General features: G+C 56.0%; 1 protein-coding gene across 2 annotated transcripts; it reads left to right on the forward strand.

The window, feature by feature from the left end:
• The first annotated feature begins 3,354 nt into the window (after positions 1 to 3,354).
• EPN3 (epsin 3) lies at positions 3,355 to 12,752 on the forward strand. 2 transcript variants are annotated; one of them, XM_064150463.1, is made up of 10 exons: positions 3,355 to 3,894; positions 6,374 to 7,035; positions 7,384 to 7,502; positions 8,990 to 9,073; positions 9,357 to 9,464; positions 9,562 to 9,646; positions 9,875 to 10,183; positions 10,953 to 11,048; positions 11,447 to 11,668; positions 11,800 to 12,752. In XM_064150463.1, the coding sequence occupies exons 2-10, from the start codon at positions 6,465 to 6,467 to the stop codon at positions 12,117 to 12,119; spliced, it is 1,914 nt and encodes a 637-aa protein (XP_064006533.1). In that variant the 5' UTR covers positions 3,355 to 3,894; positions 6,374 to 6,464; the 3' UTR covers positions 12,120 to 12,752. The 2 variants fall into 2 exon arrangements, with proteins under 2 accessions (XP_064006533.1, XP_064006534.1); XM_064150464.1 differs by lacking the exon at positions 8,990 to 9,073 and having other exon boundaries at positions 3,358 to 3,894.
• The last annotated feature ends 2 nt before the right edge of the window (positions 12,753 to 12,754 follow it).

A 12,754-nucleotide genomic window follows, 5' to 3' on the forward strand; every position in this document is an offset into this window, starting at 1 on the left:
TTTCCTCATGCATCACAGCTGGAGTGGAGGTTTTTCAGATGGCATCCGGGTCTGAGTGCTGCACGCTTCACTGTTGGGCTTGGGTCAGAGCAGATTTCTGAGGCAGAGTGAGAGGATGACCTGACATCAAGAGAGACCTGGCACATGTCAGTAAAGTCCTGCTGGAGCAGCCAGACAGCCTGGAGAGACTTTGACCCTCTAGAAAATTACTTCAGTGTAGGTTATTAGTTGAGGTTTGTGGTTCCTTTGGGGTTCTTAGGCAGTAGATGCCAGTCCATGCTCATAGAGCTCTGTATGGCACTTTGCACCAGGCATAGGTGCCTCAGGCATGTGCTCTTTTACACTGGCAGCCACACTGACACGTCTTGGAGAGGCACCTAGTGTGAAATAACTGTTCCTTCTGCACAACTGTTTTCTCACTTTAACTCCCATGCTGTCTCGGGGGAGAGGATGTATTGTTCTCTGTGGCTCCTGGCAGCACCACAGCAAAGTGCAGCTTGCTTTTTTTTGCTGACCAGGTGAGGCCTCTCATGTTTCAAGATGCTTTTTCTTAGCAGAGTGGAAGCCAGGAGCCTCTTCTGTCCTGGTGGGCACAAACCCACAAAGAGAAGGTATCTGCTTAGCATTCTTGTTGTAAGAATTACAGCAACATTTTGAGAATTAGAAAGAAAAGGGCCTGAAGTTGGGGTATGTCTCACTGGCTCTGACAATAGCTCCTGTCTCTAGAGATGATTATCAGCTTGTGAATCTCCCCAACTCAAGCAACTTGAGCCATCTGTTTCTAGACAAGAAGGAGTCTGCACATTATAGAGGCAACGTGATTGTTTCAAAGGCTGGAATGCTCTTCTTTGGTGGTTTTACCTTATGACAAAACCCATTCACAAGGTCCATGCCTTCAGTCCAGCCTACAGAAATCAGGCCCTGTGTGTACTTCTACTCACAGGAAAGCTTGTCAGTACAAAGCCAAGTAGATGGGGTTTTGCATCATTTATGTACCACGGAAGAATGTCCTATGCTCGTGTCTTCCCAAGGAAGAGCCTGGTAGCCCCAGAGTAGGCATAAGAACATCTGCAAAGGTGAAGGAACTTGAATCTCTGTCCAGGGACCTGGACAGGCTGGATGGGTGGGCAGAGGCCAATGGGATGAGATTTAACAAGGCCAAGTGCAGGATTCTGCACTTTGGCCACAACCTTGGTGATACTGTGACACTGTGACCCCAAGCAGCGCTATAGGCTGGGGACTGAGTGGCTGGAGAGCAGCCAGGAGGAAAGGGACCTGGGGGTACTGATAAGCTGAAGATGAGGCAGCAGTGTGCCCAGGTGGCCAAGAGAGCCAATGGCATCCTGGCCTGCATCAGGAATAGTGTGGCCAGTAGGACAAGGGAGGTTATTCTTCTCCTGTACTCAGCACTGGTCAGGGGCCACCACCTTGAGTACTGTGTCCAGTTCTGGGCCCCTCTCAATTTCAAGAACGATGTTGAGGTGCTGGAGCATGTCCAGAGAAGGGCAACCAAAGCTGGTGAGGGGGCCAGGAACACAAATTCCTATGAGGAGAGGCTGAGGGAGCTGGGCCTGTTTAGCCTGGAGAAGAGGAGGCTCAGGGGTGATCTTATTGCTGTCTACAACTACCTGAAGGGACATTGTAGCCAGGTGGGGGTTGGCCTCTTCTCCCAGGTAACCAGCAATAGAACAAGGGGACACAGTCTCAACTTGTGCCAGGGTAGGTATAGGCTGGATGTTAGGAGGAAGTTCTTCACAGAGAGAGTGATTGGCATTGGAATGGGCTGCCCAGGGAGGTGGTGGAGGCACCATCCCTGGAGGTGTTCAAGAAAAGACTGGATGAGGCACTTAGTGCCATGGTCTAGTTGACTGGATAGGGCTGGGGGATAGGTTGGACTGGATGATCTTGGAGGTCTCTTCCAACCTGGTTGATTCTATGATTCTATATTCTTGATTTTTTTGTCATAAGCATTGCAAGTGCCTCTTAGGGCCTCAAATAAATGTGTCCTGGCAGGGTGCAGGCCAGCTGGGCCAACAAAGGTGCGGTACTCTCTTGCTGTCTGACTGCTGCAGCTGAGTCTAGTTTTGGTTGGTTGGTTTTTTGCTTGGTTTGTAGTTTATTTTGGTGTGGTTTTTTTCCCATCTCCTTTTGCAACAGCTGTGGAAGTGACATGAGCAGTACTGTAATGGAAGCAGAGCTGGCTTTTGCAGAATGCCTTTATGAACACAGACCCCTCGTTTATGGGCCCGGTGTGAGATGTGGACTCTGTTGGTTGTGCAGAGACCCCCGGTGCTGGTCAGCCCCACTCTGCAGAGGCGTGGATGCACCAGTCTGTACAGTGGCAAGTCAAGGAGAGTTCTTTCTCCTCCCCCAGATGCGGGCGTTATTTGTGTTAATGTTAATAATTTGTGTTGTGTTTGCTAAATAACTGAGGCGAGTGACCTCCCTGGCCCTGGGAGCTGCATACCAAACCCATCACGTGGGTCGTGTCTGAAGACACCCTAACTATTAGAGAGGCCAGGAAGGGAGATTCCAGGAAAATGCTGCCAGCAGAAGGTGGCAGCACATTTCTAGAGGCTTCCCACTGGAAAAGGAGGTCTAGGTGAGCAGCCAGCTCCTGGCTGGGACAAGAAAAATGAGCCTTGCTACTTCCTGTGGAGGGACTGTGGGACACCTTAGCAAAGCAAGCCCATGTTGTGACAGTGCTGCTGTGGCTTGTAGGGTGTTGTACCCGTGGAGAACGTTCACTTCGTGTATAAAAAACCCCAGTGCCCTGAAAAAGGGGCACTCTGGCTGCCTCAGCTGTCTGGCCACAGGTGAACTGGAAAACAGAAGAGGAAGGCCTTGCATCTTAGGCTTTTCCAGAATTTCATCTGGGGACGTCTCTGGCTCTTCACCTGGAGGAAAGGTTTGGATGCTGGACATGCTCTGTCAGGCTGCAGCTGAGAGTGGGGCTTAGATGCACGTTCAGCTTGTATGGCCAGAGCCTGTTGGAAAACTAAGATCTGCACAGCCCCTAGAGGCATGTGCCCCTCCACACTGCCTTTGGTGCAAGGCAAGACCTTTGGACCTTCAGTGCCAGGGCGTGGAGCAAGATGAATCTCAGCTCTGTGCTTTGTGCAGCCAGATCCCCCTCCAGCGTGTCACAGCATGGAGGAGATGCTTTCCATTGCAGAAAATGTCAGTGATATTAAAAAGACTATATATATCCATAATGCTTGAAGGCCTGTCAGTGGTTAAAATGGAAGGCAGAGGCTGGGAGAGAGGGGGTGGCACTGAAATGATAGAGAGACATGACTTATTTTGTCATGTCATCTGATACCTCCCTTTCTTCCCTCGGCCGGGCTTTAGGAGCTGTTCAGAACAGGGGAAGAGTCCTTTCCAAATTCAGAACCTGGTAAAAAAAAAATCATTAAAAAACCAATAAATCCAAATTGTAGCCTCGGGTACCAGCGAGGGAGCTGCAGTGTGGAGAGGGTCGCCATCCCTTGGAGCCGCTGCCGAGCCTGGGGCCTGTGACTTATGTCTGAGATTAATGGGGTAGGAGGATTAAAAACAAACCCGAAGCAGCAGCAGCGAGCCACGCCTGGCTGGCTGCCAGCGCAGGGCAGTGACGGAGCATTTACAGCATCCCCGCCTCCCGCATGCGGCGGGGACGGGGCTCGGCGCCGCATCCCCCGCGGCCGGTTCTGCACCGAGTCGCACCACACCGGGGCTGGGGGGGAGGGGGGGAGCTCAGCGCCTCTGCCGGGGCCCGGGCGGCTCCCAAGGGGTTAAACCGAGACCTGCCGCGGGACTTGCTCAGCCAGCCCGGCAACTCGGCGGCGCGCAGCAGGCGGGCTGCGGCTGGCTCCCGCTCGCTTCACCGGCACGGAGGGGCCGCGCTCCGCGCAGGTAAGGAGAGGGGAGGTGTGTGCCCCTCGGCAGCGGGTGCGGGGAGATGATGATGATGAGCGAGGTTCTACGGATGCCGGAGCATCGCGACGGGCCGGGGAGATGCGGGCCCCGGCGGGCAGCTCGGTAGCGCGGCGCCTCTCAGGCCGGGCTGCGGGCACCGTGGCCCCGCAGCGGAGACAGGAGCCGGCGGCGCAGCCGAGGGCTCTGCCGGGAGGCGTTCCCTGCCGCCTCGTCCATGTCGGGCGTTGCTCTCCACAGCCCTGCACCTGATTAGGGATGGGATGAGGCTTTAATCCTCCCCCGGCCTCCCCCTCCTCTCGTCTGGCCCTTCTGATCGCTTCCTCCCATCCCCTCCCGCTCCCCATCCGTGTTATTCCTCCCCCCTCTGCTCCGTCTCCGCAGTCTTCTGTGCCGGGCCGCGGGCAATGGAGACCTGTCCCCGCACCCGTGTGTCCTTCTCCCACCTGGCAGCCTCTTACTCAAGGTCACTGCAGTAATTCCATATGAGCTGCTGGGTGCTGCTACCTTATCTCCGGCACAGCTTCTGTTTCACTCTCTTTATGTTCTCGATGTGGGGGGATAACGCGTCCGCTAAACCTGGCTGCCTTTAACACTGCTGGCTACGTTCCAGTCAGAGCCACACTTCTCTCATCCCTGCCCCAGCCCCTACTTCCCATTTATTCCCATGCAGACTTCCTAGGCCTTTGCATGGCTGGGATCAGGTCTCCATCTGGTTGAAGTGGTGGTGGAGCCCATTATATTAGATGAGGTGTCTCTACTGTCAGGCTTGCTGGTGGCAGGCAGGACCATCCTGTCCTGGAGGTGGAGTGCCAGTGTTTGCTGGGCTGGTGGCACCTTTGGAAAGCAGATATTGGTGGAAAGCAGAGTGCAGAGCCAAGTTCTAGAGGACTTTGCTATGTCATTGCCCTCGTCCTGAAGGCATTTTGGTGCCAGGTGGGCAATGGCGTGGCCATCTGCACCATGGGCTCTCACGGTAGGATCCAAAGGCCATGATGACAGGCTGCATTGCAAAAGGCACTCAATACAGGGAAGTGTCTTGAGAGAAACTTTGTCCGCCTGGGAGCATGGTGGTGCCAGGCTCCTCTCTGACTCATAGGAGATGTTGCCGGTGGAGCTGTAGGGCGTCCAGCTGGTGGCCCATGGGAGCAGGAGGTGCTGGACTGGTTGCACGGGTTGTGTGGGAGCATGGCAGGCACTGTGCATGGCTTATGGGCACGTCAGCACGGCCTTGACCCAGCTCTGGAAAGAGAATGGTTTCCCATGCAAGGAAAGGGCTGGACATGGTGCAGCAGCTGCAGTCCAGGGAGGTACTGGCAGCTGAGGTAGGTGGTGAGATGTACATTAGTAATCACTGTCCACAGGCACTGCTGTGTGGAGGAGATAGCTCTCTGCCTGCAAGTGTTATCTTGGATGGGGGAAGAGTTGCCAGTGTTTTGTTGCAACTGCAGTGGGAACTCTAGGAGCCCTGTAGTGTGGCCCAGCTGAGGATGAGGCAACTCCATACAGCCTCTGCTTCCTGGCTTTGATTGGCCCTTGGACAAAATGAGGTAAATGGTGACTTCCCACCATGCACGGAGAAGGTGAGGATTAGGACTAGCATAGAGTAGGAGACAGAGTTGTGATGGGCTTGTGTGGAGATGAGTCCAAACTGACTGACATGATTTAGCATCTGTATTGGGTGCAGCACATCCCAAGGACAGGCACTGCCTGCTGGGGAGGTGTCAGGACAGCTCCCAGCCATGCCAGCCCCTGATGTTTCAGCCTTGGGTCTGGGCACAGAGCAGGTTTGGGCAGCTTCAGGAGTTCTGGGAGTGGAGGTTAACACCCTGAGTTTGTCACCCTGCAGCTGCACTTCTATATCCACAGCCCCTCACAGAACAAAAGTTATCAAGTTTGCTGGGCAAACCCATCTGAGCAACTGCCAATGCTGCCAAGTTGTGGAAGGCTCTGACTCATGGCTAGGTTTTGGTTTTGCACAATGCAGGGTCAGTGGCACCATGAGCCCTGGGGCGGCAGCTGGTGCAAGCAGGGCCACATACAGCTGCTGACAGAGCATCTAAGGGTACAGGGGAGCCCCTGACTGGTGTGAGGGCTGCGGGGGCTTTACTGGGATGGTGGGGTTGAAGCAGCTGGGATCTGGAGGAGGGATCTGCCATTTTCAGGTGGTTACTTTTAGAAGCAGAAGCGCAGGGAAAAATCTCCTCCAAATGTTGCTGAATCTGGAGCCAAATCTGTTGGCAGCTCTGCAGTGCTGGATATCGTTTTGCTATCAGATTTATTTTCCCCTTAAGCATCCTGTGTCTTGGGGTTAGTGAGTGGTGACATTCTGTCAGGGTGCATCTGATACCATGACGATGGTCACTTTCACCTTGAGAACTGTCCCAGGTTCCAGCTAGGGTGGGTCTTGGTGGCTGAGGCAATGCTGACGTCTCTGTGTCCCCTATCCCTGCTGCAGGCACCAGTGAGGCTGCGGCCGTGAGTGCTCATCCCTTCCCCTTCTCCACTGTTCCTGCCCGCCACCAGCGGGTTTCTGGCACTGCACAGCCATGACAACCTCAGCACTGCGCCGGCAAGTGAAAAACATAGTACACAACTACTCAGAGGCAGAGATCAAGGTGCGGGAGGCCACCTCAAATGATCCCTGGGGACCCCCTAGCTCCCTGATGTCAGAGATTGCTGACCTCACCTTCAACACGGTGGCCTTTGCTGAGGTCATGGGCATGATCTGGCGGCGGCTGAATGACAGTGGCAAGAACTGGCGGCATGTCTACAAGGCCCTCACCCTCCTGGACTACCTCATCAAAACTGGGTCCGAGAAGGTGACTCACCAGTGCCGGGAGAACCTCTACACCATCCAGACACTGAAGGACTTTCAGTATGTGGACCGCGATGGCAAGGACCAGGGCATCAACATCCGTGAGAAGGTGAAGCAGGTGATGGCTCTGCTGAAGGACGAGGAGCGGCTGAAGCAGGAGCGTGCACATGCACTGCAGACCAAGGAGCGCATGGCCCTCGAGGGCATGGGCAGCGGCAGCCACCAGTCCTCCTATGGCCGCCGTGCTTCACCCTATGGTGATGACTATGGCCGAGCACGGGGCTCTCCCTCCTCCTTTAACTGTAAGTGTTGCTGGTGGCTCTCTTGGGCTCACTCAGGGTGGAGGCAGGGTGTTACGTTCAGTTTGCACCTGCTTAGTGCCCATGATCCTCTCCATCTTTTGGGGCGGTGATGTTGGTGATGTCCATCTCTGTCCTGTGCCATGGGCAAAGGTTTGGCTGGGCCAAAAATGGTGGCAGCTGGTAGTGCCTCGAGGCTCAAATCCTTGGCTCTGATATGGGACTATGTCCCCTGGAGAAGCCATGCTGTGGAGTTGCAGGTGTTGGGATGGGGGCCTGGTGGAAGCTGCTGATGTGCTCCCCAAAATAGCCCAGTCCTGATGTCTCTCTTTTTCCTCTTTTGTCTCCCAGCATCATCCTCTTCCCCACGCTTCACCTCTGACCTGGAGCAAGCGAGGCCCCAGACAACGGGTGAGGAAGAACTGCAGCTTCAGCTTGCACTGGCCATGAGTCGGGAGGAGGCAGAGAAGGTATGGCATCTCTTGAGGTACCCTGCCTTGTCTGTGGGCATGATGGGTCGTTTTTTTTGGCACGAAGGAAGATTTTCTAGGGCTGCCTGAGACTGGTGTGTGCACCTGCAGACACACCAGGCTGTTCATGCTGTGCCCAGCATCAAAAGTTGCAGCTGGCAGATGAAGGTATGGGCTGTCCTTGTGGGCTGAGACCTGTCCAGCCTCCCAGATGCCAGAGTGAACTCAAGGGTGTCTTCTGGATTCACTCAACACCTTTTAAACCTGTCTGCCCTCTTCCAATCACACTTCTGGTCTAAGTTTCTTAAGAAAGAAATTCTTCACTGTGAGAGTGGTAAGGCACTGGATTGGGTGCCAAATGCTCCCTTCCACTCGATGGTCCTTCCAGAATAGAATAAAGCAAGCACTTGGAAGCGGCACCAGGAAGATGCTCACCATGATGTGGGCAGCAAGCAAGCTACTGCCCCCAGCTGTGAAACTTCTGGGCTGCCCCCTCTCCTATCTGCTGGCCACGGGGAGACACTGGAGACAGCTTATTTAACTGGGATTGCCACCAGCTGGTATGGCTTGCATGGAACATATGGATGTGGCTGGGCACACAAAGTCAGGGGGATGTGATGACTGAGGGGCTGTGTGCCTGGGCCAGCAGGCATCCTCCAGGGCTGGCATTGAGCACCACAGGCTTGGTCCTGCCAGGGCAGGGGGCATGCTTTGGAGTCAGTGCTGGCTGCTACCTGTCTTCCTTGGCCAGTGGAGATTCTTTTGGAGATGGAGCAAAGAGTATATCCCTATTTTTGTCCTGGAACTTGAGTATTTATAGCTTTCAAGTGCTGCTGCAATGAGGACTGTAGGAAGACTTTTGTAAGCACTGGCTCTTGGAGTCCATCAGGGCTACACACATGCGTGCATGCTCGCACAAGCTGCGTACACAAGCAGCCTCCCATTGGGGGTCCCCATTCCCAGCTGGTCTCATGCTGCTGTACAAGCATCACAGGGTGGTGATCAGGGCTGTCATGGTATGGGGACAGTCTCTTTCTAAAATCTGCCTCAGGTCTGGGCACTTCTTGCCCAGCAGAGCAGGGCTGGACAGGGTTTCCAAGTGAGGCCTCTACCTCAGCAGGCTGCTGGGGCAAGGGGATGCTTACTCCATCCCCTCTCCTTCCCTGATTGCATCAGAGGCCCTGGAAACCTCCTGGGTGAGATGCTGGTTGTCTGATGTGGGGCTGTGTCAGCCTAGATCCGAAGGCAAGCGATGCAGTAGGTTTAGGAGCTGGGACAGTGGCCACAGCAGACCCTGAGTGGGAGCTGGTTCAAGAGTGTAGGGGCACTGGGCTGGGACTCCACAAGCAAAGCTGTCTAGATGGGCACAGAGATGCTGTGCAGTCAGGCAGAGGCTGCAGGAGAGATGGAGGTGAGGATAGGGACCTCTGAGCAGTCCTGTGAACTGAGGGCAAGCTGAAATGTCACCCAATTTCCTCTGTTGGCAGAAGCCACTTCCTCCACTTTCCAGCACAGATGAAGAAAGGCAATTGCAGCTAGCACTTGCACTGAGCAAAGAAGAGCACGAGAAGGTATCTGTGCCCCGTGGCCCTGGGCATTCCTCTCTTGCACTGGGGCTTCTCTTGGGAACACTGCAGCCTGAAACACCACCTTGCTCTGGTACTCACTCTGCTTTCACTGCTCTGGCCTTTCTGCTGAGGGTTCTCCTAGTGGGTTCAGCCCCAGAGGAGACATCTGCTCAGATGCTGGGACTTTTTTGCAATTTGGTGGCAGTTCCTGTGCTGGTCTTTCTCCTGGTCAAGGTGCTGGCTGCAAGGTTGCTGAGCTCACATGCCCCATCCCTTGTCCTTGCAGGAGGTGAGGGCCTGGCAAGGGGAGAACTCCATGATGCAGAAACCAATGGAGGAGACTTCCCAGAGCAGGGAGGAAGAAGAAGAAGAAGAAAAGATAAAGAAAAGCCAGGTACAGCACTGGCTACACAGCCAGCCTTGGGGCTCCAGAGTGATCTGTAAGTCTGTCCTGGGCTTCCCTTACCTCTTCATTCCCTTTCTGTTTGCAGTCTTCTATCTTGGAGCTGGCAGATATCTTTGGGCCAACAGCAGCTCCCTCCAGCCACACGTCTTCTGACCCATGGGACATGCCAGGTGAGGGCAACTCCCAGGCTGTAAAGCTTGAGACAGTGGCAGAAACCTCACCCTTCTGTCCCTCTCTAGCCCTCAGATGCGAGGAGCTGTCGCTTCTCCTTCCTTTGCTGCCTGGGCCATTGCTTGCCCAGGTGGTGCTGCTGAAAGCTGTGGTGCCCTGGGTATGTTCTTGCCACTCAGCATCTCTCCCAACCCTGCACCACACCACAGCTTCCCTTCTTCTTTCAGATATGGAAGCCAAAGCGGAGCCAGCAGCCTCTGCCTGGGCTGGTGCAGCTGACCCATGGGTGCCCGTCACAGCTGCCAGCAGGGAGCCTCTCTCCCAGGCGAGCTCCTCATCTCAGCAAACCTCCGCTGGGCCCTGGGATTTCCCTCCTGGCAACACTGCAGCCTCCGACCCTTGGGGGAAGGTGCCCTTGTCTTCTGGCTTCCCTCCAGCAGACCCCTGGGTGGCGGCATCCCCCCCTGCCCAGGTCTCTGGTTCTACACCAGCCATTGACCCTTGGGCTGCTGTGGCTGAGCAACCTCCTAACTCCGGTAAGAGGCCTGATGGCTGTTTTGGCTTTGCTGAGGACGATGAGCAGTGCCAGCCATCGCCACCCTCCTGTAAATGGGCACCCAGAGTGCTGCCCCTTTCCTCACACAACCAGCTCTGCAAAGTCCCTTTTCCTGCTCTCCTACCCTGCAGTGGGACCTCTGCTTGCTGAAAACTTCAAGGAACTTTCAAGCTTTTATTTCTGCAGAGTAGACTGCTTTAATTAATGTGACAGAGTTAATTGAGACCCCCCCTCCCTCCATGGGAGAAGGTAGCAGCTGCCACACTGCTCCAGCAGCGTGGAGTGACAGTGTGTCCCCAGTGACACCTGGTTGTTGGCTCACTCCAAACTAGCCTGATGTGCCTGGACAGGATGGTTCCTGCTCACAGGTGCCATGGTGCAGATGGGGGAGTGGTTGTAGGAGCAGCCTGTGTTTTAGAGCTCAATGCCACTCTCTGTTCTTCTTTGGTGTTTTATACAGCCTCATGTGTGCTGCCCTCACTTTTGGTCCCTAAGAGGCAGAGCAGAATCCAGCCTGGGGGCCCATGTTGATTAAGCTTTTCTACAGACACATTCCCTCTCTATGTCCCCACTGGGCTGGAAAAGGAAGCTGTGTGCTGCCTTGGTCTGCATTGACCCTCAGTGTAGTACCCTCCAGGCCAGGGCACACTCTCCAGCCCCATACCACACAACCTCTTTCCTGCCTGTACCTCTTCTGCCTCTTACCTCCTTGTTTGCTCCTCTCCTTGAGTCTCACCTTTTCTCCACAGCTCCAGGGGCAGACACTTTTGACCCCTTTGCAAAGCCAGCGCTGGAGCAGGAGCCCTCACAGCCATCCTCCTCAGCCAAATCAAACAGCCCCATTGGTAAGAACAAGGGGATCAGGCAGGGGACCATTTGGGCAGGTGGGGTTGGTGACCTGTCTCCGCCTGTTGCAGGGAGGCAGCTCCAAGGCTGGCCAGTCTGTGCATGGCTGCTTTGCTCGTGTGCCCAAAGCTTGTTTGCACCCCCAACAGCAGCCATGGACTTGGGCTGCCCCATAACCAGTGCGAGGGGCAGCTTCAGTCCCTGCACGCACCTGTGTCCCAACCCTGCCACCTTCCACAGTCACTCAAGGGGAGTTTGGGCACACCATGCCACAGCCTTAGCCCCACCATATAGAGCTGTGATTTAGGGCAAGGTGTGCCAGTAGTGGTCACTGGGGTACACCATCACTCTCAGTCTGTCACAGCTGGCTCACGCGGCTCATGTCCCTTGACCCCAGAGCTGGACCCGTTTGGCAACCTGTTCCCTGGCACCAGGCAGGATGAGGCAAAGAGTTTTGATCTCACCAACCTGTCTGACTCCCTGCCTGAATCTGGCAAGGAGCGAAAGGACTGTAAAACCCCTGAAGCTTTCCTGGGTCCCGCTGCTTCCTCCCTGGTCAACCTGGACTCCCTGGTCACCCCTACGCCAGCCTCCAAGACACGCAATCCATTTCTCTCAGGTAGGTGCCAGTGCTGTGGCTGCTGGCCAGGCACTTCTCTGGGCTGGGCAGACTGGTGTTTGTGGGAGGAAGAGGAGGAGGGCTGGGGATGGCCATGGCTGCCCTGATGTCTCCTGTCCTCTCCTTGCTAGGTCTGAGCACGCCGTCCCCAACCAACCCCTTTGGCCTCACTGAGCAGCCCAAGCCGACGCTCAACCAGATGCGGACCAGCTCACCAGTGCCCAGCCTGCCCGCTGGCCACCCTGCTAACTCCATGACCTACAGCACGTCCCTTCCACTGCCCCTCAGCAGCGTCCCAGCTGCTGCCACAGCCCTTCCTGTCTCTGCCAGCGCCTTCCCCCAAGCCGGCACCTTCCCTGACCTTCCCGGCAGCTTGCCGCAGCCTTTACTGCCATTGAGCGGGTCCCCAGCCCCGCCATCTGCTCCCGGGGGACTCAACCCCTTCCTCTGAATCCTCTGGATGTGTAGACTGGCCCCTTCCCCACCTATTACAGACCCCCCCCGACCTTCCCACCGAGACTGAGGGGTGCCAGTGGTTCACTGTCTGCAATGAAAGGTGTCCCCTACGCCAGCCCCCTCTCTGTGCACGTTGGCTGGGGGCACCAGCATGAGCCCATGTGCTTGACCAGCAAGAGGGGGACCCTCTTCCCCTGCAAATGGCTGTGTAGAGGCCGCGGCAGGGCCCATCCTAAGGGCTGTGATCTGCGGAGCTCTGGTGCAGCCGTCTAGGCTGGTGCGTGGGGTCGCGGCCCCGGGGTGGAGGGCTTTGCCCCAGCGCTGGGAGGAGCTGCGAGGCAGCGATAGGGCCGAGGGCACCTGGGGTAGCCCCCTCCCCCGGGTCTCCGGCTGGTTCGTGTTCCCTCTTGGCTATCTCACATCTTCCCGCGTCTCGCTCGTCCCTTGGCCCCTTCGTCTCGCTGTACCCCTTGGCTCTCTCCGGGCAGGACCCCGCGGAGGCAGCCGCCCCGCCCGCTGCTGAGCCTTCAAGGGGAGCGGGAGGCTGCGGGAGGGGCCGGTACTGTACTCGGAGGCTGCGAGAGCAGCGGCACAGGCTCCCTGCGAGACAATAAAGCGCTGTGACCGAGC

Source organism: Pogoniulus pusillus, chromosome 11 (assembly GCF_015220805.1).
Source record: "Pogoniulus pusillus isolate bPogPus1 chromosome 11, bPogPus1.pri, whole genome shotgun sequence".
NCBI classification, from domain to species: Eukaryota; Metazoa; Chordata; class Aves; order Piciformes; family Lybiidae; genus Pogoniulus; species Pogoniulus pusillus.